The sequence below is a fragment of the Narcine bancroftii genome, chromosome 6 (genome assembly GCF_036971445.1).
Source record: "Narcine bancroftii isolate sNarBan1 chromosome 6, sNarBan1.hap1, whole genome shotgun sequence".
Classification (NCBI taxonomy): domain Eukaryota; kingdom Metazoa; phylum Chordata; class Chondrichthyes; order Torpediniformes; family Narcinidae; genus Narcine; species Narcine bancroftii.
In genome coordinates this window covers 92,663,980-92,691,620 of record NC_091474.1, presented here as the reverse complement: position 1 = coordinate 92,691,620, position 27,641 = coordinate 92,663,980, and the positions used below count along the sequence as shown (strand labels likewise).

At 45.2% G+C, this 27,641-nt stretch overlaps 1 protein-coding gene across 3 annotated transcripts; it reads right to left on the bottom strand.

Annotated features, from left to right (window-relative positions):
- Positions 1-78: 78 nt before the first annotated feature.
- mmrn2a (multimerin 2a) lies at positions 79-27,485 on the bottom strand. 3 transcript variants are annotated; one of them, XM_069885739.1, is made up of 7 exons: positions 26,959-27,485; positions 24,048-24,146; positions 20,272-20,372; positions 16,821-16,901; positions 10,307-10,438; positions 4,536-6,515; positions 79-1,112 (listed from the first exon to the last, which is right to left on the bottom strand). In XM_069885739.1, exons 1-7 carry the CDS (start codon positions 27,279-27,281, stop codon positions 721-723), a joined length of 3,108 nt encoding a protein of 1,035 aa, XP_069741840.1. In that variant the 5' UTR covers positions 27,282-27,485; the 3' UTR covers positions 79-720. The 3 variants fall into 3 exon arrangements, with proteins under 3 accessions (XP_069741840.1, XP_069741841.1, XP_069741842.1); XM_069885740.1 differs by having other exon boundaries at positions 10,307-10,435; XM_069885741.1 differs by lacking the exons at positions 24,048-24,146; positions 26,959-27,485 and adding exons at positions 21,183-21,314; positions 21,402-21,462.
- Positions 27,486-27,641: the final 156 nt, after the last annotated feature.

Here is a 27,641-nt window from a genome sequence, read left to right as displayed (position 1 = left end):
GTCCGCACCAATCTCCACTAGTTCCACCTACCCCACTCCGTTGCCCATAACCCTCCAACCCCCCCCCCCCCCTCACATCCATGTACCCATCCAACCTCTTAAATGACAGAATTGACCCTGCCGCAACTACTTCTTCCAGAAGGTCATCCCACTCAGCCACCACTCTCTGAGTGAAGAAGCATCCTCTTGTATTACTCCTAAAGTTTTGCCCCTTAACCCTTAACTTACGACCCTCTACCCTCAGGGGAAAGAGCCTTTTCACATCTACTCTATCTATTCCCTTCATAATTTTAAATACCTCTATCAAATCCCCTCTCAACCTTCTACGCTCCAATGAATAAAGTCCCAGTCTACTCAATTTTTCTCCGTACTCAAGATGTATACGCTTTTTTGGATGCTAAAAAGACCAGCTGTGTTCCTCCAGCATTTCTGTTTTTTTACTCCAATCACAGCATCTGCAGACTTCCATGCTTCACTAGATGTATATAATGCTGCTTATGAATAGAATTTACCATTACCATAATTTTTCAAATTTGCATAATATCCCATCCCAGTGAGTGCATGAAAATGTGAATAGCTGCGTTAATAGGAAAGTGATTGGATGCAACCATGGGAAGACCTGGGCAAAGTCTACAGTGAGCGAGCCCTTGCCGTTGTTTCTGAAGTGGAAGCTTTCAATCATTCCATTCAAACTTTTATTGTCAGACAGGTAACAAAAGCCTAAGATATTTTAAATAAAAGAAACCCTCCAAAGGTTGTTTGTGGAGGAGTCCGTTGAATTACAAAGCCTTGCTGCACCTCCACCCACACGTGCTGTCCTTTGGTGAGCTCGACGATGGCATGACCCCAAACCAAACTGCTCTGCTGCTGCTTTTGTGAGCTACTCTGAAGTCTGACTGTACGCTCGCTATCAACCAGAAGAAAACCAAGACCAGCCCCTTGGTCAAATTCCACAGTCACTATAAACATGTAGATGCCTTTGAAGAGCGCTTTGAAATGGCCTTTTTCTTGTGAATAGCCGTGCCCGTGATTAAGAAAAATGTGGTCAAATTTCAAAATCTTGCTGATTTCGGAAGTGTTCGAAAGTCCCACGAAAAACGCAGCCAGGAATTCTAAACAGATAAAAAGCAAAGAGCAATTCATTGCCATTTTAAACTGGTAGTTTAGATCAATATTCTTTTGAATAAAGGAGAACAATAGTTCTTTAACACACATGGGAAGCTGAAAGGACAGGAGATTCACGTCTTACCAACCTGGCTGTGGAATAGAAGCGTAGACAGGCCATAAGATAGAGGAGCAGAAATATACCATTCAGCCCACCATTTAATCATGAGCTGATCTATTTCCCCACTCAGCCCCACTGCCCAGCTTTCTCCCCACAACTTTTGATGCCCTGGCAAATCAAGAACCCATCAATCTCTGCCTTAAATACACCCAATGACCTGGCCTCCACAACCACCTGTGGCAACAAATTCCATAGATTTACCACCCTCTGAAGAAATTCCTACACATCTCTGTTCTAAGCAGATGTCCTTGAATCCTGAAGTTGTGCCCTCTTGTTCTAGACTCCTCCACCATGGGAAACAACCTCTCCTCATCTGCTCTGTCCACGCCTTTCAACATTCCCTACCCTCCCCCCCCCCCCCCCCAACCCATTTGAACCCTCTCCAATGTCAGTACATCCTTTCTGGAACCCAAAACTCACAACGCTCCAAGTGAAGTCTCCCCAGTGCCTTACAAAGGCTCAACATCACATCCCTGCTCTTGTATTCTATTCCTCTTGAAACGAAGGCCAGCATTGCATTTGCCTTCTTTTGCATTAAAAACATTAGTTAGGTCACAGCCTATAGCTCTCCAGATCGTACTGTGGGAGGGAGAACAGCATCGGAGACAGTTCAGAGAAGGTTCTTGAAAACTGCCAAAGCTGGAAAGTTATTTAGGAGGAGAATCCAATTTGATTGGGTTCACTAGTCCTGTGATAGCAAGACTGCCGCGTGAAGAGGGATTTATATTCACTACAACTTGGCACAATGAAAAGGGATCTACTTGAAATTTCCAAACTTTTAATTAAATTAATTACATTAGCCATTACAGCCCACAAGCCCGTGCAGCCCAAATTTACACCCAATTAGCCTACTCCCCTGATATGTTTTGAATGGGGGGAGAAAACGAGCCCCTGGGGAAAACCCACGCGGACATGAGGAGAGCATACAGACAGCGCAGGATTTGAACCCTGGTCCCAATTGCTGGCACTGCGCTGGATGGGTCACGTCTCCAGAATGGAGGACCATCGCCTTCCCAAGATCGTGTTATATGGCGAGCTCTCCACTGGCCACCGTGACAGAGGTGCACCAAAGAAAAGGTACAAGGACTGCCTAAAGAAATCTCTTGGTGCCTGCCACATTGACCACCGCCAGTGGGCTGATATCGCCTCAAACCGTGCATCTTGGCGCCTCACAGTTTGGCGGGCAGCAACCTCCTTTGAAGAAGACCGCAGAGCCTACCTCACTGACAAAAGGCAAAGGAGGAAAAACCCAACACCCAACCCCAACCCACCAATTTTCCCCTGCAACCGCTGCAATCGTGTCTGCCTGTCCCGCATCGGACTTGTCAGCCACAAACGAGCCTGCAGCTGACGTGGACTTTTTACCCCCTCCATAAATCTTCGTCCGCGAAGCCAAGCCAAAGAAAGAAAGGCATTGCACTAACCGCTAAGTCACCCGTGCTGCCCCAACGACTGACAGCACGAGACAGACTGAATTCGGAGGAGGATGCTTCCCCCGACGTACACCGAGAAACAGAGATCACAGTGTCAGGATATTGGGGAGAAATACCTTCCCTCAAAAGGTGAAATTTGCTATGAAAGAAGGTGTGGACACCAAAGAGCTCCAGCTGCAAAAGGTTTGATGTTAAGAGAGATGATCAGCCATGATAATGAATGGTAGGACAGGCCCAAAGGCTGATTTACTTAATCCTACGTCTTGTCTTTAGACATACAGGCCCTTCCGACCCATGAGCCCATGCCACCCAATTTCACCTACAACCCTGATACATTTTGAATGGTGGGAGGAAACCCACGCAAACAAGGGGAGAATATCCTTACAGACAGTGCCAGATTCAAACCTGGGTCGCTGGCACCGTAACAGCATTGCACTAACCGCTACGAATAACCATACCTCCCTTTCATGGGAAAGTGGAGACAAGTAGGAGATTTAGTTGAGATGTGTGAGAATTGTGAAAAGCCTAAACAAGTAAGGATTTATTTATTTCCCTCAAATCAATAAAATTGATGGCACGGAATTAAGTGAATTGATGGTAGATATTTTACATCAACTCTGGACCTTCAGCTGTGGGAGGATAATTTAAAAGTTTCCCCACAGAACACAAGAATCAACTTTCAAGGTTTTAAACCGAGATAAAAAGGTAAGGTAAACTGAAGCAAACATTTTTCTGGCTGGAATGACCACCTCTACGTGTCATTAGTTGTTTAGGTTTCCTGAATTTCAATTGTGCCGTAGTATCTTAAATGTCAACCTAGAACCAATTTCAACATTTCTCACAAGTGACAGTAATTACCAATGCAAAACTCCCTCAGAGTTGACAGTAAAACATCCATAGATAAGATACCGAGAAGTGAAAGACGCAGCCCATGTTCTTCACGTCAGACAGAGGGCAACATTTACAAACGATTATAGAAAAGATGTGCAGGAGAAGGCCATTCAGCCTTTCGAGCTTGCACCACCACTCAATACTATCATAGTCGATCATGTGACTTCAGTATTCTTTTCCTCCATTCCCGACCCCCACCCCACCCTTGATCCCTTCAGCCATACTATCTCATCCAACTCTCTTCTGAACATATACATAAAGAACTGGTCTCCATGACTTTCTCTGGTGGAGAGTTGTACAAGTTTCTCCTCATCTCAGTCCTAAATGGCTTACCCCTTTGACCAGTGGTTCTCAACCTTTTTCTTTCCACTCACGTGCCACCTTAAGTAAGCCCTCACTCAGAGCATTTTTACTGCAATAATAGTCTGGTTCACTCTGAGGAGGGGATGCTATCAGTCAAAGGTTTGGCTGACTTGTCAGCCGTTAATTTTCCTCGTGTTGAACTGAGTGAGGAATAGTGGCTCATCCAGATCTGGATATAGACCATTATTCTGACAACTGAAGATGTAGACAGAACAATATAGTTGACCTAGTGCTGAGTGCAACACCATTACAGCGCCAACAAAGCCAGATTCAAACCCACCGCTGTCAGGAATTTGTATGTTCTCCCCATAACCAGTGTGAAATTTCACCAGATTCTCCAGTTGCCTCCCCCTCCATGGTATGTTAATTGGCTGGCATGGGCTAATGGGCTGGAAGGGCTGTATTATTTCAAACGAATTATAAAAATTAAATTACACTGGTTGCTGTAGCGCTTTTAAATGAGGCGAGGCCCCACCTTAAGGGCACTGCAGGAGCAGGGTATGTCATTTCTCCAAAGCCTGCAGAGGTGAGGGGGAGAAGAATGCACCTATCAGCGAACTTACCCTGCACAGCTGCACTGCTGGTTTCTTGGCTTAAAGTTGAAACATTTCTATGAATCCCCAGATGGCCGGTTCTCTGGTGATGCTCCCTGTGCTGCTTTCTCATCCATTTTAAGCCCAGACCACCTCGTCCTGTGCGAGATGTCCCATTAGAAAGCCTGTCCACTTTGCTGATGAATCTCTGGAACTCGATGATGTGACTTTCCCAGAGCTCCTTCAAAGATGATACATCTAACTGCAGAGTTTCCACCGACTTTGTAAACTCTTCCTTTATCTGTTCCAAGCTATAATTATAGTAATGGTCTTTGGAATTGCAATGGGATTCCAATTCAATTAATTTCAAATTCAGCATCTCAATGTCTTTATCTCTGGAAGATACATGGCTGCTTTTATATTGTAAATCAACCTGCATCTCTTCCAGAGCTTCGTACTCGGGTTTCAGGAGATTATCTGCAACATCTACTTTTGAAGAGCTTTCTTCCAAGGCGTTTTCTTCTTCAGCCACAGCCGGTTGTCTTCTGTCATCCCTGCTTTGGACTTCTTCAAGCTGCTGTAACCTCGCGTCGATGTTTTCCAAAAGAATGTTATGAGTTGCAAGATCTTTCTCCGTCTCATTTAGGATTTGATACAAAGCGCCCATAGAAAGCAGCTGGAGTTTTGTTGCACCCTCGGACGTAATCTCCAAAATATCTTCCTCTAACAAATTCTCCAGAATCAGAGTGTGCCTCAAGGCATCCTCCAAAAGGGAACTGAATGAACTGTTGAGGTACTTGATGCGAGAGTCCATGACGACGTCAAATGCTTTCAAGTTGCTCAATTCCTTCATAACTGCTGTGGAATTCTTCTTCAGTTTTAAGATGTCTTTGGTTAAAATATTTTGTTTGCCATCCTGCAAGTCCTGGAGGTCCTGGATTTGTCGACGAATCTGCTGCAAAGCCATGAAGAGGTCCTGCACGGAATCATTGAGGTTATTGCTGAGTTCCAACTCTTGCTGCTTGACGTGATGCAGGTCGAAGTGCATCTTGTCCATGAAGTCACTGGCATTTCTCAGGTTGTCAATAACCAAGGAATAATCCGCAAGCAATTTATTGCAGTCACAAGGCTCCTCATCTTCAGGCATACCGTACAGCAGCTGACTCAGTTCTTTAAACTTATTGTTGAGGCTGGAAATGAGTTCATTGCGGCCCAAGCTTTGATGGTTTAAGGAGACATTCAGTCCCAAAACAACCTCCATAAACCCCACACGGGTCTCATTCAGCCTTTGATTCATCTCTCTCTTCAGGCCATCTACCAGTTGTGTGCAATTTGGTTCCTGCTTCTGCTGAAAAGAGTCAGTCCCGTTTGATGTGGGATCACATAATCTGCACATTAAATGGGTTAGATCGCTTGAGTGAATCTGAAGTGCAGCACTGAGTTTATCCAAGCCCTCTTTTGTCATACCTGGGTTAGAAGCTTCCAAGTTGCACGATGAACATAATTTTGGTCTTTGGAGCTCAGCAGTCTTTGCTATTCTTTGATTTAAAGAGTAGACTTCTAACCAAAGTCTGTCTTGGTCTTTCCTTAGTTCAGCTGTCATGTTATTCAGATGATGTGATTTTATTTGGATCATCTTTTGGCTGCGCTTGACTTTTAAGTCGGTCTCCGTCTTAATTACGGTCATGTTGTGGTCAAGGTTAACCCTCTGAGCATGCAATTCTTGGTCAACTCGTTTCTGTTGGCCTCTCAATGTATCTTCAATTCTCTCCAACCGCTCGGCGTTTTCATCAACTTTCAGCTTTAACTTGGTGCCCAGTTCCTCGAGTTCCCCTTGACGCTTTAGGAGCTCATCGTGGTTTCTCCGGTTGATCTCTACATCTTGCGATAAATTGTAGACCTTGTCAGCCAGGCTGTTGTTGAAGCTGGTCCATAAGGAATGAAAGTGTCGGTTCAAGAAATGTTCAGCGACGGACTTGACCACGTCCTCCAGGCCTGGTGCCAGTAATTCTACAAGAGGAGAATGCGTGATATAAAAGGTCACATTTTATCTGATTGCCCACATACAGCAAAACCCCTGGTAGCCGGCACCTATGGGGATTGGTAGGTGCCGGAAAAGTGAGTTTTCCAGTTGCTTGAGACTGACAATGCCCAACTAATACACCTGCATTATGAATAAACAGTTTTAAAGACAACAATACTAAACTGTACTTGCACAAAATAAACTTCTCTTGCACGAATATATAAACCTTAAAGAATTTTACTTTCAGTCGTTCTCCTCATTGCATCTGCAGGTTCTGCCTACTCCATGGAGCCACCCAAAAGATGAATAATAACATTATTGATAATTAACGCCTTCCCCCAACTTTACAGACAAACTAATAAAGTTGCAAAGATAAAGGTTCTTTCTAAGCAGGGATAAGGAGACGCTTTAAGAGCGAGCGGCATCAACCAGCTCTTCACCCTGGGCGACGCCATTGCTGTTTCACACAACTTTATTGAAACAGCTGCTACGAGCAAAGCCCGACCAAGGACCTCCGCTGGCTGAATAGCTACCAAAGGTTACTTCAGAGAACATTTACAATTTTAAACTTTTATTTAAGATTTTATTTATTCTTAATGCATTTATTTATTTATTTGACTTTTTTTTTGCCGGTTGCTTGAGGTTGCCGGTTGTTTGAATTCCAGATAATGGGGGTTTTATTGTATTGAATTTTTTTTTTAAACATGACAGTTGGAGAACAAGGTTGTTTAGGAAGTGATTCTAAAGGGGTGACCCTCAGGCGGTGATAAAAGCACAGAAATGCTGGCCTCGCAGCATTCATAAAGGTGTTACTACCGACAGGTGCCTGAGGAGGAGGGAAAAAAAGGCAGAGGGGGTGGGGAGTACAGGCCAAGAGACAAAAGGTGCTGATTGGACATGGATAGGAGAGAGGGAAGGTGACATTTGATTGGGAGGGCAAGAATGCGGAGCTGGGGGAATGGAGACAAAGGGATAGATGAGGGGGGTTAAACAGATGATGTTAATGGTCTCAGTCTGGCGGTGCAAGAGACCATAGGCAGACATGTTGGCGAAGGAATGGGAGAGGAAATTCAAATGGCTGGCTATTGGGAGATCCACGCTAATGCAGCGAACAGAGCCGAGGTGCTCCATGAAGCGATCGCCCAGTCTGCGTCCAGTCTCTTCGTAGAGGAGACCACAACGGGAGATGACCCCCACTCGTGGATTCACAAGCAAAACATTGCTTCACTCGGAAGGACTGTTTGGGGCCCCGAATAGTGGCGAGTGAAATTTTCTGCTTTTATACTACAATCAGACTCTTGCGCTTCACTCCTCTCAGGCGGCATTGAACATCTGATGTAGGATGTCATCTTGGCAAAACTCAGTTAGAAAAATGGGTTGGGAATTTGAGACCATGGAGCTGTTCAAAAATAAGAGGAAGGATTGTGGATCCACTACACTGGAGAAATTGTATCCATTGTGTTACAGTGAGAGCAGGTTGAAGGATCGTTTGAGAGACATCTCCAGAGAGAGAGTGCGAATGAAGTGAAGATCCTTTATGCTGTTCTCTGGACCAATGAAGAGGAGCTTTTCTCTCAGCCATAGCATGGACTTGTTAAAATGCCATGGCAGCATCAAGTCATTTAATTTTTAAATTTAGACATACAGCACGGTAATAGGCCCATTTGGCCTGTGGGTCCATGCCGCCCAATTTACACCTACAAGCCCCATAAGTGTTGAAAGGTGGGAGGAAACTGGACGCAGACACGGGGGTGGGGGGGGGGTGACGGGGGTGGGGGGGGAGGACACATACAAACTCTTTGCAGACAATGCGGGATTTGAGCCTGAGTCATTGGTGCTAAGCATACCCCAAGAATCTCGTGGGCCCTCCCCTCATGGATGGTTGTTCGCCACGTGAGCTGGAGGATAAATGGAAGGTTGCCTGCCTGATCAAGGATTGTGCTATAAAACTAGCCACCAGGAGGTGCTGGCTAGCAACTCTGGTGTAATCACCCTGTTGTTAAATTCAACAGTCGCAAAGATGCCAAGATATTTTAGAGGTCAGTGTCCGCAAGACCATCTGAAAATCTTTTCCATGTCCTTTTGCAATGAATTCACATAATGAAATTTAATTAAATTCACATAATTCCTTGGAGTGAAGAAGAATGAGAAGAGATTTGATCAAGGTTTATAAGGTTATGAGAGGTATAGACAGAGTGGATTCGAATAGGCTTTTTCCACTTATTTGGGGAGATAAATATGAGATTCACCATTTTCAGCTGAAGGAGGAGCGGTTTAAGGAGAACATTAGAGTGAAAGTGGGAGTGTGGAATGAGCTGCCTTCTGACGTGGTGAATGCATGCTCGATCATGTGTTTTAAGAGTAAATTGGATTGGTTCATGGATGGGAGAGGACTGCTAAGAGAGTGGGTCAGTGGGACGAGGAGAGATGATGGTCGGCACAGACTGGAGGGACTGACTGGCCTGTTTTCTGCACTGTAGCATTTTATGACAGTGAAACGCGGAAGTTTGCAGACTGCAGTTAAAAACACACCGAGATTCTGGAGGGACTCTGCCAGTCTTTTCAGCGTCCATAGGAGACAAAAATATACCGCTGACATTTTGGGCCTGAGCCCTTCTTCAAGGAATAAGCCAGGAGCAGTAATTCTCAAAATTCAGACAATATTGGGTCGGGGAGGAATCCAGACCAACCAAAGGTGTTAATTGGATACGATAAGGGACGAGGAAAGAATTTATCATGTTTGAACGAAAGGAGACGGTGGGGGGGGGGGGGGGGGAGCGAGATAATATATAACGAAAGGTCTACTAATGAGGAATTGCCAGTACGGAGGCATTTGACTCCTAAGCTAGATCCCCGATCTTTCACTACAACTCTCCAAATACGCCCTTCAAGAATTCTGACAGAACCTGCATTCACTTTGCTCTCTTGAACCAGAGACGTGGTGAATGATGAAATGAGTTTGACACTAAACCTTTTTCAAATTTTTTAATTAAACAGAAAAACCCGCAGGGACCAGGTGCCGCGCACAAAAATAGCTGGGGAAACTCCACAGGTCATGCAGCGTCCATAGGGAAGTAAAGGCTCACCCATGTTTCAGGCCTGAACCCTTTGCCAGGAATCTGGGGAAACCAGATTAAAAAGGTGGGTGGGGGGGGGGGGGGTGGGTGAAGGAGGAAGGGGGAGGAGAACAGACTAACTGGTAAGAGGTGGATACAGAGTCGAAGAAAACTGATTTTTTGATAAATTTTGAAAAGATTCGCCCATGGGTGAGGCTGTCAGTCTGCAGCAGAGAGATTCAGCGGAGACACACAAGACATCTGTGACAATTCTCCTCAATAAAAAGGTTTTGGTTAATTTTCTCCCACTAAAGCTGCTGAGCACGTTGCACTGGCCATAAAAATTCCCGTGGCCCGCTTTACGAAAGGAAACTTGCCGCTGACTCTGTAGTAAGACACGACAGTCTGCAGACACCGCGGTCGAAGTAAAAGTGCTGGGGCAACTCAGCAGGTCAAAGTCATGTCCTTTATGTAGCAGAGATACATAACCTACATTTCGGGCTTGAGCCCTTAATCGAGGCTGCAGGTCCTCGGCAGTGATCTGTCAGATTACCCAGCTGCAGTAAAGTGGGGTTCAGAGTTTGGCCATGGCAGGTCTTTTGTCCCGAACAGGTTAAAAATCATCAGTTTGCTCTTAGGGGAGATCTGGGTGCAGATGCCAAGGATGAGGGCTACTTAATGCAAGGTTGAGACGTTTGCTCCTGTTTGCGGGCAGCATGTACCTGTTTTATTTTCCTTCTGCTTCAGGCTGCTGAGTATTTCGTGGAAGTCCTGTTGGAAGGAACGAGTGGCAGGAACATCATCCTGCTGCTGTGGCAGCTCCACGTCCCTGTCAGCTGACCGAACAGGTTCTGCTACAGAGAGAAGGAACAGAATGAAGTACACAGGGCTTGGCAGGCAAAACCCCTGGAACGTGGTGAACGAGTTTGGAGGGTCCAAGAAGTGAAAAGTCTGAACCATAAACAAGGGCCGTTATTTACACACACATAGGAAGTCACAACAGAATCTCTCTCTCACTCACACACACACACACACACTCTCTCACGCACTCGCGCGCGCTCACTCTCTCACGCACACACCCTCTCGTGCCCACCCTCTGGCTCAGGTATGCCCAAATGAGGCAAGGTGTTCAAGAGAGCCAATCATAAGCTGTACCCTCACCTGTGGGTGGCCTAACCTTGATTGACATGGGGAAGTGACTTTCGACCTGCCTGGTCAGATTAGCAAACACAGGGATTATCCTTTGCCAGTGCAGATTCCTGTACGACTGTTTCATAATCCTCTGGATAATGTTCTCACGTATTTATTATTAATTCTTTTCATCCAAGTCCAGTCAAATCACCTTTATTTATCGTTCACACCATGCTTGCACGGTAAAGATAAGATATTGTTTCTCCAGGACCACGGAGCAGATTTACATAAATATAAATTAGAATAGAAGTTCAACACTTTAAAATATTAAGATGTATACAGTAGAAGTCTATGATACACTATCCACATCTGTTCTGGGAATTCAGGAGTCTGATGGCTTGGGGGGAATAAACTGTTGCCCAATCTGGACGTAAGGGCCTGAGTGTCTACAGTACCGCCTACCAGACGGCAGAAAAAGAACAGTTTATGTGAGGGGGTGCGTGGAGTCCTTCACCTTGTTTATTGCCTTTCGCTTGTAGGTGCCCGTCATGGTAGGAAGAGAGCCCCTATTGATCCTCTGCAGGGTCTTGTGGTTCGAGTAGGTTCAGCTTCCAAACCAGGCAGTGATGCAGTTGCACAGGATTCTGTCGATACATCCTCTGTAGAATGTAGTGAGGATGGAGGGTGGGAGATGAACTTGCCTCAACCTTCACAGGAAGTCAAGGCACTGCTGGGCTTCCTTGGCTCTGGAGCTGGTGTTGAGGGACCAGGTGAGATTCTCCGCCAAGTGCACTCCAAGGAACTTGATAGTCTTGATGACCTCAATGCTGAGTCATCAATGGTTAGCGGAGCGTGGTTCCCCCCCGCACCCCCCCCCCACCCCCGTGGGGGCCACCTGAAGTTGACAATCATCGCTTTTGTTTTATTAACGCTCAGATCCAGATTGTTGGCTCTGCCCCATCCATTAGCGACTACCCCTCCTCTCTATACCTGACTCCTCATTCCTACTGATTACGGTCATGTCGTCGGCGAACTTGACGATGTGGTTCAAGCTGTGTTTAGCTGCACAGTCAGCAGAGTGAAGAGCAGTGGATTCCGCATGTAACCCTGGGGGTGGGGGGTTGCCATGCTCATTGTAATGGTCTTGGAGGCGCTGTTTCCGATCTGGACTGCTTGAGGTCTCCCCGACATGAAGTCGAGAATCCAATTGTAGAGGGAGGTGTTTGGGCCCAACAGGCCCAACTTCCCTATCAGGTACTGAGGTAATATCATGTTGAATTCCAGCTACTTAACATGTATCATCAGGTCAGATCAAGCAGGAGAAGGATATTCAGCCCATCATTGCCATTCCACCATTCAATGCAATCATGGCTGACCTGATTTTGGCAACACAGTTATCCTGCAATTCACCACTTGTCCTAGTCTAAACCCAGCTGGTCCATCCTGGATCTGAATGAGCAGTGATTTATTGTCTACTCTAGAATAATATTTTCTGTTTCTCTTTCTACAGCCTCTCTCTCTTTCTCACTTTCTCGCTCTTTTTAAAATAAACACTCATCTCTTCTACCTCTCTTGGCACGGGGTCGGCACAGTGGTTAGTGCCAGCGATCGCGTCCATGGTTCGAATCCCACGCTGTCTGTAAGGAGACACATTCTCCCTGTGTCTGTGTGGGTTTTCTCTGGGGGGCTCCGGTTTCCTCCCACCGTTCGAAACATATTAGGGGTGTACTGTGATGGATTGTGTTATATTTTATATTGTCTGTTTTAAAGAAGATAAATTGTGGGGATTTTTTTAAAGTGTAGGTCACAAACAAACACAAACACTTCACAACACAGATCTCATTTAAAATGCCAGAGCTCTGCTCAAGCCAGACAATCCAGGCTCCCAGGACTTTTGTAAAGACAACGGAAACTGCTTTGCTGAACAACTTTACAAGTAGGTGTTAATTGGACATGCTGTGGGGTAATGGATTATTGTTTTGGGAAAGTAACAGACTCAGAAGATTGGGTCCAGTGCCGCAGTCTATCTGAAGGCAGTTTACTGTTCTAAGAAGGTCGTGTGGTTTTGCAAGCAGAGAGAGTCAAACGGATTTTTCTCTAAGTGTGACAGAAGGCTTTTTCAGGTGCATTCTACACTAAGTATGCACCTGAAGAGGCAGAAGCGGCCCTTTAAATTGCCATTCAGGTGGCAGCGTTTAAAGCACAAAGCTGGCCACCTGAAGGACACAGCTGCACAGGATGCGGCTCTGAGCACATTCGACTCCTGCCCAGTGTCAGCTGTGATCAGCAGTCTGACCCTTTAACATCCGCTTTCAGCCAGCTGCATTCAGGTGGCTGGGGGAGCCACTGAGCTGAGCTGATTATTCCTCTCGGAGAAGGGTTACGTAGCTCGCCTCAAGAGCACCTCCTGCACATTCAGGTGGCCTCAAACTAGCTGCACATTGCCTAAATGTGCGGCTTTACATGTGGGGCAATTGGCCACCTGAAAGTGCCGAGAGAGATTGCTGGTTTTTTGCAGTGGCTTTTGGAAGCTTGTTTAAAAACGCCATTTTGAAGATGAGTTCTGAGTTCAGCCTGGTCAAAGCCCTTGTGGTCCATACAAGAGGAGATGACTGGCAACATAATGTTTCGCCTGAGATAAGGGAACCAGAAAAGGAACTCTGTGTTGACCTGAAAGAAAGAAGGAGGTCATCATCTGGAATCCCCTGATGGGACAAGTTTCTTCGGCAAGACACCAAAGTGACTGATTAAAAGAGATCAGTTTGTGTGGGTGTTCAACGAGCTACAAGTCTCTCTCTGAAAATCGACAAGAACTTTCCTGAGCGGTAACCATTTACCTTTCAACCACCAAAGCCTGGTAAAGAATCATAAATTTTAAGCTCTGTGCACAGTATAAAAATTGCCTGATACCTGTGAACTTGGAGGAGTGAGAAGCGAGACTGGACTGTGAATCAAATAACTTTTCTGAACTTACACACACATTACATACACATACATTTAGAGTTAGAAGGGGGTTAAGTTAGGATAATAGTAATAAGTTAAAGTTTGATCCAGTTATTACGTTTAAAGAAGATTAAAAGTAACTTTTGTTTAAGTAACAGTTTGTCTTAGTGAATTTCTATTGCTCCTGGGTTTTGGGGTTCTTTGGGCTCGTAACAGTAGGTTAATTGGGTGGCACAGACTCGTGGGCTGAAATGGCCTGTTACTGTGCTACATGTCTAAATTTAAAATTTAAATTCAACTCCTCACCCCCCCCCCTCTCCCTTACCTAATCTATTTCTCTCTCTCTCTCTCATGCACACACAATCTCTGACCTATCCTGTCTCTTCCCCTTGCTCTGCTGCCTCCTGGCCCGCCCAGCTCCCTCCCACCTCCCAGCCCTGGCATTGCACTCCTCCACCCCATTTGCCAACTGAAGGCTAGCCTCTCCCTCTGCAACCTGGCCATTTTTGCAGTAGGAAATCTGGCAAGAATGGGAATAAAAGGTCACTGAGATTTTCTAGAAACTACTGGGAATTTCCTGAGATGCTCGAATTTTGAGAGCGAGAGAGACGGGGAGGGTGCGGTGAGGGAGCCAGTTTTATGTTCCTTCTTTGTGGTTCTGTGGCCACATCAGTCTTCCAAGGCCACAGAACACAATGCACGGTGCACCAGGGACAAGAGGAGTCGGCTGTCAGCTCGGTTTCACACACTGCTGGGCTCTTTGCTGATGGGAGCGTCCTTCAGATCACCACACCCATGTGACCTGCTCGCCCTGTCTCAGAATCCATCAATGGTGCAAGATTCGCTCTCGCCTTTGTGAAAATATGGATTAAAAATCAAAGTCAGGCTGTTTTGGAAGGAAGCCGGGAAGGGCTTCTGTGTCACACTGCGACAAAAAGGATATCGTTAATCTGGAAAGGGTGCAGAAAAGGATTTTTTTTACACCAGACGGCACGGTAACAGGCCCTTCCAGCCCAAGAGCCCATGCCACTTAAATACCCCAATTAACCTACAAAGGGTGGGAGGAAACCCATGCAGATCACAGGAACAATGTAGAAACTCCTTGTAGTCAGTGCTGGATTAGAACCCTGGCACTAAAAGAGTGCTGCACTAACTGCTATACAAACTGTGTTGCCCGGATGTTCAAGGGACCGATGGATTTGAGTTGTAAGTAGAGGCTGGGACTGCCTTCCTTGGCATGTGAGAGGATGAGAGGTGACCTAATAGAGGTTAATAAAAATCATGAGGGGTAAAGACCAGGTGAACTGTCACAGTCATTTTCCTGTTGTAAGAGAGTCTAAAATTAGTGGGTAGTAGGTTTAAGGTGAGACGGGAAAGGCAAGATTTTCACACAGGGGATATAGGGAATGATTGGGGTGCAGTGATTGATAGGTTCTTGATTAGCCAGGGCAAAGGTTATGGAGAGAAGGGCAGGCAGTGGGGCTGAGTGGGAGAATGGATCAGCTCATGATTAAATGGTGGGGCAGACCTGATGGGCTGAATGGCCTATTTCTGCTCCCGTGTCTTGTGGTGTCAATTACGCTTAAAGTACATGGATAGGAAAAGGTTTAGAGGGATGTGGGATAAGTACAGGTCAATGGGTCTAATTTAGGTAACCAACTTGCTTGGCAATAGCCATGATGGGCCGAAGGGCCTGCTTCCATGATGTTTGACTCCCTGACTCCGTGGCTTGCTGAAAATTTGGAATTCTCCCTCTAAAAATCAGGAATGGTGGCAACTGCCCACATGTTCCTGGTCATACTAATACCCATGTATCTGTCCAAATTTTTTCTTAAATATTGCAACAGTCCCTACCTCAACCACAACATCCTCTGGCAGCCCATTCTCTACCCCCATGTTTAAAAAAAAAAGTGACTCCTCAGCTTTCCCCTCACCTTAAACCTATGTCCTCTGGTTACCGATTCCCCTGCTCTAGGCAAAAGACCCTTTGCCTTCAACCGATCTATTCCTCTCATGGTTTTGTACCCCTTATCCTCCTGCGCTCCAACAAAGAAAGGCCCAGCCTGCTCAACCTCTGCCAATACCTCGGAGTCCTGGCCACATCCTCGTAAATCTTCTCTGGACCCTCTCCAGCTTGACTGCATCTTTCCTGCAGTGCAATGACCAAAATTGCACACAATATTCCAAGCGTGGCCTCGCCAATATCTTGCGTGATGTCCCAACACTTGCATTCCCTGCCCTGACTGTTCTTCTTCTTCTAATTCCCACTGCAGTGATGATCCCCTTCCTATTATTAAGCCCCTGTTCGTCTACCCCAGTGGTTCTCAACCTTTTTCTTACCACCTTAAGTAATCCCTTAGTAACCACAGAGCACCTATGGCGTAGGATGCCTTAGGACGCTATGGTAAGTAAGAGATCACTTGAGGCAGTATGTGAATGGAAAGAAACCACTGATCTAGCCTCACTGGACCCTCCCTCAAGAATATCCTTTCTTGGGATCGCCGGGATGTTCTCCCTAATCAAAAATCCAGTACCCCCACCTCCCAAACCCCCATCTTGTCCACTGAACAGAGATGGTTACATGTTATATTTAGTCCCACTATATCTTCGATCCTTCGAACATTACAGTTCAGAACCAGGCCTTTCCACCCATCTAGTCCTGGACTACATCTCCACTATGATTGAGGTATAGACATGCCAGTGCATTCTTCTCCAGCAGTGAAATGTTACAGACTATTTATAGTCTTTAGCATTGTAACTCTACTGTGTCCAACCCATTCTCCACCCACTGGTTCTTGCACACTTCCTCCTGTTTCCGGAGCACAGACAATGCATCAAACTGTTGGCTGTGACGCGGGTGGGAGAAAGGCAAGAGCCCACATCTGGATTTAAGCCTTGACCACCGTGAAAGGGCCACAGTGTGACTTGCTAGGACGGGGTTCACAATGAAAGTGTTGAAACCTCTTTGTTCCGAACAACCTTCTGTTCATTAATCATTGTTGTTTCCCTGCCCACAGGACGCCTGGTGTCCATTTTGTTGTTGCTGTTTGAAACCAATGCTGCTAATTTTGGAGCAGGGAGAGGGTGGGGAGGAAATGTTCTTCGGTAATGAAAACAAGGGCAGGTGGCAGCTTCAATTGTTTTGCTGAAAACGTAACTTACTTGGAATTACGAGCTCCTCCATCAGCTGGTCACCCCCAGTTGCCTGGCTGAAAGGCCCTGGTGCTTTTAAACCTTCAGGAGCTGGGGACAACATAACAGTTACATTTTAAATTTAGACATTTCACATCTCCTGGATAAACCTTTTCCAATAAAACTTTATTGAATCAGTTTCTAATTATTTTAAACTGTCACTAATAACAAAGCTTTATTTATATTTAGGGCACAATTTATACATAAAATATTAACTAAATGACTCCCACCCCATTCATTATTGACCGTCCTCAGCTCCTGATTCATACATTCAACTTGCAGCAGATGGGAACCTCCAACTGCAGCAATGAGGGGCAGAAAATGTCCGACTACTTGGTTGGCACTGATTTTTAGTACCCCTGCCAGGTACGCCATCAGGCCCTGACGCCTTGCAAGGGGACACCCTTTTGAATGGTGAAATAATTAAGTCTAATTTTCTTTTTTTGTGCTTGCTCTATTAAAAGTTATAAAATCAATTGAATATCATCTATTTTTTGTATCATATGTAATTTCAGTAATAAAAAAAATATTTTTGCGTGTGTCCCTATGTTCTGGTCAACTCTGTTATAAAGTGGCATACAAATCTCCAAAGCATTCATATAAAAAAGGTTGTGACCTGCACCCAGTGATGTCACTTTCTCTGGCCAGAAAACTCTGGAAGGCAGTGAGGTATGCCATGCTTCTTCTCTCACTATTTTGTACAAAATGTTATGGATACACCAACAGTAGATTAATTATTTGTCAAATCTGTTAATGCAAAATTGCAGTGAATCTCTCATACAATTTTTTAAAAATGATAATATTCTGTATTTAGACATGCCATGTGGTATCTGCTTTGAGATAAGCACATAAAGACACAAATGGTGGAAAACGTCAACTCTGTTACCTTCAATACTGTTAATTGTTTAGTGTATTGATAACAGAGTTGACAATGAGTAACAGAGTTAAATGTTCCCAATCGCATTTAAGCATTTTTGCATTATTTTCCATTTGTTATGGATTCTGCTGGATCATTTGAAAAGAACCAAACAGTGCTACAAGAATCCCTGAAAAGAAAGAAAAAAAAAAAAAAAAAAAAGAATCCCTGAAAAGGCTGAGGACCCTGTGATATCCGAGAGCAATGTCAGATCATCATTCAAGAAGGTGAACCCTTGCAAGGCGTCAGGCCCTAGTGGGTAAACCTGGCAGGACACTAAAAATCTGCATTAACCAACTAGGCCAGAGTGTTCATGGACGTTTTCAACCTCTCTTTGCTGCAGTCAGAGGTTCCCACCTGCTTCAAAGGGGCATCAATCAACTTGGTACCCAAGAAGTGTCGTGTGAGCTGCCTCAACGATTACCGCACAGTAACACTAACTTCTTCTGTGATGAAATGCTTTAAGAGGCTGGTCATGGCCAAAATTAACATGTACCTAAGCAAAGATCTGGACCCTCTGCAATTTGCCTATTGTCACTCCACTCACCTCTGGATCACCGCGAAAACAGCAATTCATCAACCACAGCTCGGCCTTCAACATCATTATTCCCTCAGTGCTGGTCAAGAAGATACAAACTCTAGGACTCTGTACCCTTCTCTGCAACTGGATCCTTGCCTTTCTCATTGGAAGACCAGTCAGTATGAATTAGAAATGTCTCCTCCTCACTGATTATCAACACAGGCACACCCCAAGGATGCGGGCTTATCCCACTGGCGCTGTTTAATATATATAGAGTGCCACCCCCCCCCCCCCCCGCCCCCATTGTTCGGGATGCAGCCTCTGTCACAAAAAAGCTTCCAGACCCTGACACCCCTTAACCTCCTGGGTTAACAATGTATCAACCTTAATAATTAAGGTCAACAACCAATAAAATAAACTCATATCATTCCCTCGGTTCATTGGTAGGTAATGTCTCCACAAATTCTTCCACTTGTTTATAATCTGGAAAAAAAATTCTTGTTGCCATCAGGTAATAAGATCTTCAACGTAACTGTGTAACGAAGTCCAAACTTGTAATTTCCCCCCCCCCCCAAGGGTTTTCTTATCCGGATTGAACTCCATTCTTCTGGTCAGCAATTGTGTACTGATATCTGGGTAGAAGAAAATCTGTGGGTTCTTTCTCTTTCAGACACCAAGGTTAAAATTTTTGTCTTTATCTTGTACATTGAACCACTATAGAGGGAGGCTTTTCATCTGGTTGTGGACTTGGCCTTATGGTTATATGGTTAATAGGACTTTCAAATTTGTTCACCCCCAGAACTTAGGTATCACTCTTTGTAGGAATCAAATCGTATCTTGTTTTTCTTCTCCCTCTTTCAATCCGACAATTTTAATATTATTCCGTCTACTAAAAATGTCCACATTATCAATTTTTTCTTCCTTTCAACAGTTCCCACTATAACTCCAATTCTCCAATTTCCCTACTCACTCTTGTACATTTTCAATCTTTTTGAACCTTATGATTTATTTTACCCACATCTTGCAACTTTTCCACATCATCCATATCTTTTACCTCAGATATGGATGGATGACCAGAAGCCAAGAGATGAACCATAGTGCTGTCCATCCTCTATCTCACCCCTCTGACCACCCTCCCTCTTGTAAAGCATTATCAAAGAGGGCCACTGAACTACACCTTTTGTTATGACTGAAATCTTTTCAGAGCAACCTGCAGACCCGGGAACACGGGAGGAAAGTGGATCTCGGGATATGCCACATCTTATCTGCTCACCACGATTCCTGGGTGTCAGCAGCTCTGAAGAACTGCACTTGGACCTCCACATCAATGCAACAAGGTTTGCCGGCAGCTATACCTCACAAAGAGTTTGAGGAGATTCGGTACATCACCGAAGACTCTTGCAAATGTCTACAGTGGAGAGCATTCTGTCAGGTTGCATCACTGTCTGGTATGGAGGTGTCAACGTTCAGGACAGTAAAAGGCTACAGAGAGTTGGGAACTCAGCCAGCGCCATCACGGACATGAGTCTTCACTTCATTGAGGACCTCTACATGAGGTGGTATCTTAAGAAAGCAGCCTCTATCCTCAAGGACCCTCACCATCCAGACCATGCCCTCTTCACACTGCTGTCTTCAGGAAGGAGGTCCAGGAGCCTGAAGACGAGCTCTCAGCGGCACAAGGACAGCTTCTTCCCCGCCGCCATCAAATTTCTGAATGGACAATGAACCCCAGACACAACCTCACTTTTACCTCATTTTTGCACTAACTTTTTTATTTTTAAATGTAACTTTACAGTAATATTTGCCCTTTGATGCAACCGCAAAGCAACAAATTTTGTGACATATTCATGACAATAAATTCTGATTCTGAATATTCATCCCAATAGAATCTTCCTGCTATCACGGCCAGAGTCAGCCCCTTAACTCTGTCAGCTGATGTTAGTAACCATCCTCCAATCACATTCAGGAGCCCCAACACCAATTACCTGTGTGTTCACAATTGGATCCCGTGTGCCCTGGGCAACACCTCCACTCCAAAGAGGTGACGATCATCTGCTTCATCTTGTACATGGGTTTAAGCTGGTACCTGAAAGTAGAGGCCACTTCTGTTAATGCCTCGTGCCATTTCTCAGCTCCAGAGAAGGGCCTGCTACTGGTTTGAGTGAACCCACAACCATTGGTAGCTAAAAGCACAGAAATGCAGGAGGTCTCGCAGCATCCATTGAGGAGGACCTCTTCAGGGTAAGTTTCCCTTGAAGAGATTTCACAGTGAATGCATGAAACATGGAAGTCTGCAGATGCTGTGATTGTAGTAAAAACCACATAAATCCTGGAGGATCTTGCAGCGTCCAGCATTTCTGAGTTTTTCACTCCAACAGCAGCTAAAAATTTTGCAGTTGAATGGTGTTTCCATTTCTCCCGGTCCCACCTTCTGACAACCCAAGGTTACTCCCCACCAATGTTCCCTCTAATTTATTTTTTATAACAAAATATTACTTAATATAATTTGTTTGATTAAGAATGTGGATGAAATAGTGTGATCTGAGTGTAATATATTCTGTAATTTTATTTTTGACTTTTAATATGTATTCTTATGTATTTTTTAATGAGGAATTTCAATAAAAATATTGAAGAAGAAAGAAATTGCTGCAGGATCATTTTGGCACAGCCGATCTCTCATGGCCAATAGACCTGTATTGGCATGTTTTAAATATCATACAGTACGATTGCATTCTATGAAGTAGCATATTTTATTTTAGAAGATTTTATTCTGTACTTTGTTGTTCCATTAAATAAAACATCAAATGTGGTATTTGAAAAACTGACCTACTAATGAACAGAAACAGTTAGCCAATAAGAATAATTATTAATGACTACATTACTTTAGGTCACAAACCTTTTGTGCACACATTAATTTCCTTCGTGCACTGGCTGCAAAACGTGCACATGCACAGCTGAGAGAGAACAGTGTTGCCACTTCTGTCCACTTGTCCTGACTAAAGAATGAATCTCGTTCCTTTTTTCTAAACTGAGTGTACAAAGAGACAAAGGATAATGAGGTGAATCATGACGAATTTAAATGGGATTAAATGTGTTGGAGTATGATTTGACTAACATCTTATGGCTCTTTTCATTTTGTCATCCAGCCCTCAGAGAGACTGTGGCCATCAGAATTCCTGGGGTGAAACAAAAAAGTCTGCTGACAATGTGAACGCTGTAAAAGCACAAAAATCCTGGAGGAACGCCCTTTGTCTGTTGGTCTGCACTCCTCCCTCTGCCTGTCCCTCCCTCCCCAGCCTTCTAATTCAGACACCTGCCTGCTTTTTGCTCACACCCTTAAGAAGGGCTCAGGCCCGAAATGTCGGTAATACATCTTTACCTCCTATGGAAGACTGGCTGAGTTCCTCCAGCGTTATTATCATCAGAATCCATGGAGCCCATTCCGAGCTGTAGGTATCTGAATTCCAGGGACCCATTTCCAATATGCCTCCCTACCTATTTAAATTTAAAATTTAGACATGGAGCCTTGTAACAGCCCAATTTGGCCCTACGAGTCTGTGCTGCCTCATTTACACCCCATTAACCTACACCCCCGGTACATTTTGAACAGTGGGAGGAAACTCACGCAGACACGGGAAGAATGTACAAACTGCTTACAAACAATGAGGGATTCGAACCCAGGTCCAGTCCCGATCGCTGGTGCAGTAAAGGCATTGGTGAGGCCAAGTTTGGAAAATTGTGTGCAGTTCTGGAAGGATATCAATAAGGTAAAGAGGGTGCAGAGAAGATTTACTAAAATGTTGCCTGGATTGCAGTATATAGAATACGAAGAAAGACTGGGTCTTTATTTATTGGAGCGTAGAAGGTCAAGGGGGGATTTGATAGAGGTATATAAATTATGAGGGGAATAGATAGAGTAGATGTGAATAGGCTCTTCCCCTTGAGGGTAGGGGAGATAGGGACGAGGGGGTCATAAGTTCATAAGTTAAGGGTTAAGGGGAAAAACTTTAGAAGTCACATAAGAGGAAGCTTCTTTGCTCAGAGAGTGGTGGCTGAGTGGAATGAGCTTTCGGAAGAGGTGGTTGCAGCAGGGTCAAATCTGTCATTTAAGAGGAGATTGGATGAGTACATGGATGTGAGGGGGTTGGAGGGTTATGGGCAGGGAGCAGGTAGGTGGAACTAGTGGAGTTTCACTTAAATTGGTGCAGACTAGAAGGGCCGAGATGGCCTGTTTCATCAATACACCATCGAAGCCCCTTACCCCAAACTTCAACCAGGTGTCTGAGGAACCATCGACTCTTCCAAATCACATCCCTCCTCAAACTCCCAGTCACTGCTCCATCATGCAACCATCTCCCATCACCGTAGAATTATAGAAAAGAATGACAGGAGAAGGCCATTTAGCCCTTCGAGTCTGCTCCACCACTCACACGATCATGGCCGATCATGTGACTTCAATTCCCTGGTCTTGATTTCTCCCCAAACCTTTCACCAAAGGGGCCACATCAACTCTTTTTAAAACCCCCGCTATCCGAAATCTAAACAACCAGCAAAAGAAATTGCGTAAAATAGAATGCTACAGCACAGTACAGGCCTTTCGGCCCTAGATGTAGCGCCGAACCATATATTCCTTTAAAAATGTACGAAACCTTCCCTACCCTGTAACCCTCTAATTTTGTTCCATCCGTGTGCCTGTCTAGAATCTCTTAAATTCCCCTAATGATTCAGCCTCCGGCACCATCCCTAGCAAGGCATTCCAGCACCCACAACTCGGTGTAAAAAAAATGTACCCCTGATGTCTCCCCTAAACGTCCCTCCCTTCACAGTAAAAATGTCCTCTGGTGTTGCTGATCCTGCCCTAGGAAACAGGCGCTGGCTGTCCACCTCTCTTGTAGACCTCTATCAAGTCTCCTCTCATCCTTCTACTCTCCAAAGAGAAAATCCCTAGCTCAGCTAACCTTGCCCCAGAAGACTTATTTTCCAATCCAGGTAACATCCTGGTAAATCTCCTCTGCACCCTCTCCACAGCTTCCACATCCTTCCTGTAATGAGGTGACCAGAATTTAACACAATACTCTTTAAGTGTGGTCTCACCAGAGAGTTGCAACATGACCTCTCTACTCCTGAACTCAATCCCCCTATTAATGAAGCCCAGCATCTCAAATTAGTAAAAAAATACGGGAGTTTAAAATTAATGCCCCCTAGCAGTTAGTTGGCCAATCACGCAACACAGTCTCAAGCACCCGGAAAATTCACTTATACGGCATTGGTGCCAGATACCAAATGAACTCAATGGCTTTCTGTGGTAGAGAGCTCTACAACTCTCTAAGTGAAGATGTTTCTTCCTATCTCCATCCTAAATAGCCTTGCTTTTATCATTTGAACTGTGACTCCTTTGTTCCGGACTTCTCCAATATCGGGAACATTCTTCCAACATCTATGGTTCTTCTAACATCTATATTATGCGTCTCAATAAGATTCCCTTCCATTCTTATCTCCGATGACCCTAATATAACTAGTGAAGTGCCCAGGCCTGAAATGTTGGTCACCGTTTACAAATGCAGCGTGACCTGGTGAGTTTCCCCAGCACATTTTTATATTGAACCCTGGCCCATACATCAGTCCTGCCATTGCAGGAACAAGTCAGGTGGATAGGCAGTAGTATACCTGACCTCTTCTGCTCATCCTCTTGTCCAATGACATGCTTCTCAATCCTGCCCCATGGCCCTATGGTATTTGATTTCACTTCACGGTTACTTACACAGTATTTCGGCAGTTCACCATCCCATTCACACACGGCTCCACTCGGCACAAAACTGCAACAGTGGACAATCTGGACTTTACAAACGCACACCAGTTTCTGAAAAGAAAAGGAGTATTAAGTTGCTCTGCCAAACCATATTGGAAGAACACCTTATATCCTGACTGGGGCCACCTCTTAACCCAGTGGTTTTCTTTCCACTCACATACTACTTTAAGTAATCCCTATGCCATCGGTGCTCTGTGATTAGTAAGGGATTGCTTAAGATGGGATGTGGGCCGAAAGAAAAAATGTGAAAATCCCTGTTTTAATCGTACCTCATTGACAGCATTATGTGCATGGTTTCAGAACTCCGAAAGAAATGGGCCAACAACAATTTTTCTCAAGCCAAATATTTCAGTAACAAATGGGCCTAGAGCAGTGGTTCTCAACCTTTTTTTTTAGCCCACTCACATACCGCTTTAAGCGATCCCTTACTAATCACAGAGCACTAATGGCATAGGGATTACTTAAAGTGGGAACCCTGGTGGCATTAACTTCTCCAGTCTCTGTTAATCCCATCCTCCTGTTTTTCTCTTTCCTTATCCCTCTGTCCTCTTCCCTCCAGCTCCCTACCCCCTTCCCCTCCTTCTGCTATCAGAGAGCTGCCCTTCTGATCCCTCTACCCTCTCTCCCCCCTTCTCAATTTTTTTCTCTTCCGCCCTCCCACCTCTGGCCACCTCTTACCTTTCAGCCTGTGGTTCCCCTCCCCTTTCCTCCCTCATCTCCTCCTCCACACTCCCCAACCCCCCCCCCCCCCCCCACTTTTATATTTCAGGCTCAGGCCTGAAACATTGGTTTTACTTCCTAAGGAGGGTACGTGACCTGCTGAGTTTCTCCAGCACTTATGTGCACTGCACTAGACTCCAACATCTGCAGATTTTCCTGTTTCATTTCAAGCTCATCTCTGATGTCTGCAGACACCAAATGTCCTTAGGAAAAGCAGTTCTGTTGCCTTTACTCAGTCTGGCCAATAACTCATGGCTCACTGTAACATAACTGCAGTAAAAAATGTTCCAGCAGAATTGTTTGAGAACAAATGGCTTTACTCATGTCAACCAGATCCTATGCATGAATAAATGAAGTCTCCTTTGTATATTTAAAACAGTCGCAGTTCTCTGTATTCAGTAAGTTCAATAATTACTCTTAAATGTGCCCACCACCACTGACCTGGGTTCAAATCCAGCATTGCCTGTAAGGACTTTGCGCGTTCTCCCTGGGTCTGCAACCCTCAACAGGTTTTGAAGGGTGGGAGGAAACTGGAACCCCCGGGAAAAACCCACACAGGCACGGGGAGAAGGTACAAACTCCTAACAGACAACGCAGGATTTGAACCCTAGTCCCGATCACTGGCGCGGTAACAGCGTTGCGCTAAATGCTAAGCCTACCATGACATACGGGGGTTAGAAGCGTAATTGGTCACACACCCATAGGCTGGAAGGGCAGTTAACCATGCTGTATCTCTGTGTAAAAAAATGTTACCTCTCAGGTTTCATTTAAACCTCCGCGCAGCACCTGTGTTCTCTAGTTATTGATTCCCCTGCTCTGGGCAAAAGACTCTCTACATTCACCCCATCTATTCATGATTTTGTACATGAGATCCTGTTGTTCAAGGAATAAAGCCCCAACCCACTCAATCTCCCCCGATCACTCAAGCCTCCAAGTCTGAGCAACATCCTCGTTCATCTTCTCTGCACCATCTCTAGCTTGACAACAACTTTCCCATAGCATGGTGACCAGAACAGAACATAATACTCCAAAAGGGGCCTCATCAACATCTTAAATCCAATTGTGACATTGACTGAGTTCCTCTCACCGAAAGGGCTCGCAGGTCTGTGTCAGATGCCCTACGGCTGATTCAATTTGCCGCAGGACAGTTATGGTGGGTCTTCAGTCATCACCCACGTCCAACACTGGGACCTCAGCCAATGGCAGGAGCTGCTTAATGGAATTTGGGAGCTGGTTAAACAACACCTAACCTCAGAAAAACACATGAGGTTGCAAAACGTTGGCAGTCTTGTCAAGCTCAGTTTCCAATGGAAAATGTCCTCAACTCTTCTGAGACAAATCCTGTCCCTGGCCACACTCAGACCGTCTCCTGACTGGCAATCCCAGGAGCCGGTGGCCTCTGCTGCCCATTGATCATGTGTTAATTCTTCGAGTTACAATAAGGCCAACTATTGCAGGAACTGTTAACTTGACCAGCCCGGCTGTGCATGTATACATCACTAGTATGGCTCTCCATCATTCCAGGGGACAGGAGCAAGGGCTTTACTACTGGTACGCACACATGCTTACACACACATTCATGCACATGCGCGTGCACACACACACACTTACACAAATGTGCACATACACATACTTACAAATGAGCGTACACACACACACACACACACACACACACACACACACACACACACACACACACACACACACACACACACACACACACACACACACACACACACACACACACACACACACACACACACACACACACACACACACACACCCAAGGCCCAGAGCTTCATCCTAGGTTCTCAGATCCCAAATAGCTGATAGTCTTTCTCTCTCTATAATTCCATCACAGCCCTCTTGGAAATGACTGGATCAGTACGTCCATTCCCAGGAACGCTTCCTGTGTCATGTGGAGTCCCAATGTTCCCAGGGGAACACTGCCCACTGTCCACACTCGGATCACTGCCTTGTCACTGATTTCCCCCCCCAAAAAAAACCTTCCCCTCCTAAATCTTCATGCTGCCTCTGAGCTTTCATCCATGATAAAGTGGAGTATGGAGCACCCAGCTCTCCAAAACCCCCTGGTTGAAGATGTTTTGTCCTGCAGAGGAAGATACGTGACTGTGGTACTTGCCTGTCTGGAGTGGAATTTAAGGGTACCCGTGTTCTGGTGATAGACGTCTGCCTCCTGGATGTGCCAGAGATGGTGGTACGGATGTAAGAATAAGGCTGGTTGGTCCCCTGAACCATTTCATACCCCCATCCATCCAAATGGGTGTCAGTACGTCCTTCAACCTTTCCAAGGACCGGGTGACGAGGCTTCACTTGCTGTTTGCCCAATCTTGCCTCGTTGATTGAGAAATCCTTGTGCCTGTCTGCATTTGCAGGCTCCTCCACATGTTCCTTCAACCAAACGAGTCCCAGAGATAAGAAAACAGCAATGAAATGGAGCATCATTTTTCTCTCCCTTTAAATTCCTTTCCTGAGTGCGGCAGGAACGAGCGAAGGATTCCTGCTAACTCTCAGCAGCTCCGACTGAGTGGCAGACGAAGAGAGAAAAGTACGTATTCCCAATCCTCCCTGTGTCCGTGGGAAACTACAAGATCCGAGGAACAATAACTATTCGACCGGCACCAATAGATCTGAAGGAAACGGCTTGTTGGTTCAACATCCAGTCTTGTAAGAGACAGGAACAAGGTGAAGGGTCTTATCTACAGTCTCAGTGCAGGAAAAGGAAGCCTCCAATCGTGAAAAACCAATAAATAAAGACAACATTTCTGATGCGTGGGCGGGAACACATCTTACAGTCCACACTCT

What these genes read in the sequence shown, in the direction of transcription:
- mmrn2a (XM_069885739.1), bottom strand. Translation starts at nt 27,281, where the DNA reads ATGATGCTCCATTTCATTGCTGTTTTCTTATCTCTGGGACTCGTTTGG. An exon ending in TTAAATTCCACTCCAGACAG is followed by an intron (nt 24,147 to 26,958) that starts GCAAGTACCACA and finishes TTTTCTTTTCAG; the next exon opens with AAACTGGTGTGCGTTTGTAA. An exon ending in GCAGAAGGAAAATAAAACAG is followed by an intron (nt 6,516 to 10,306) that starts GTACATGCTGCC and finishes CTCCTCTTGTAG; the next exon opens with AATTACTGGCACCAGGCCTG.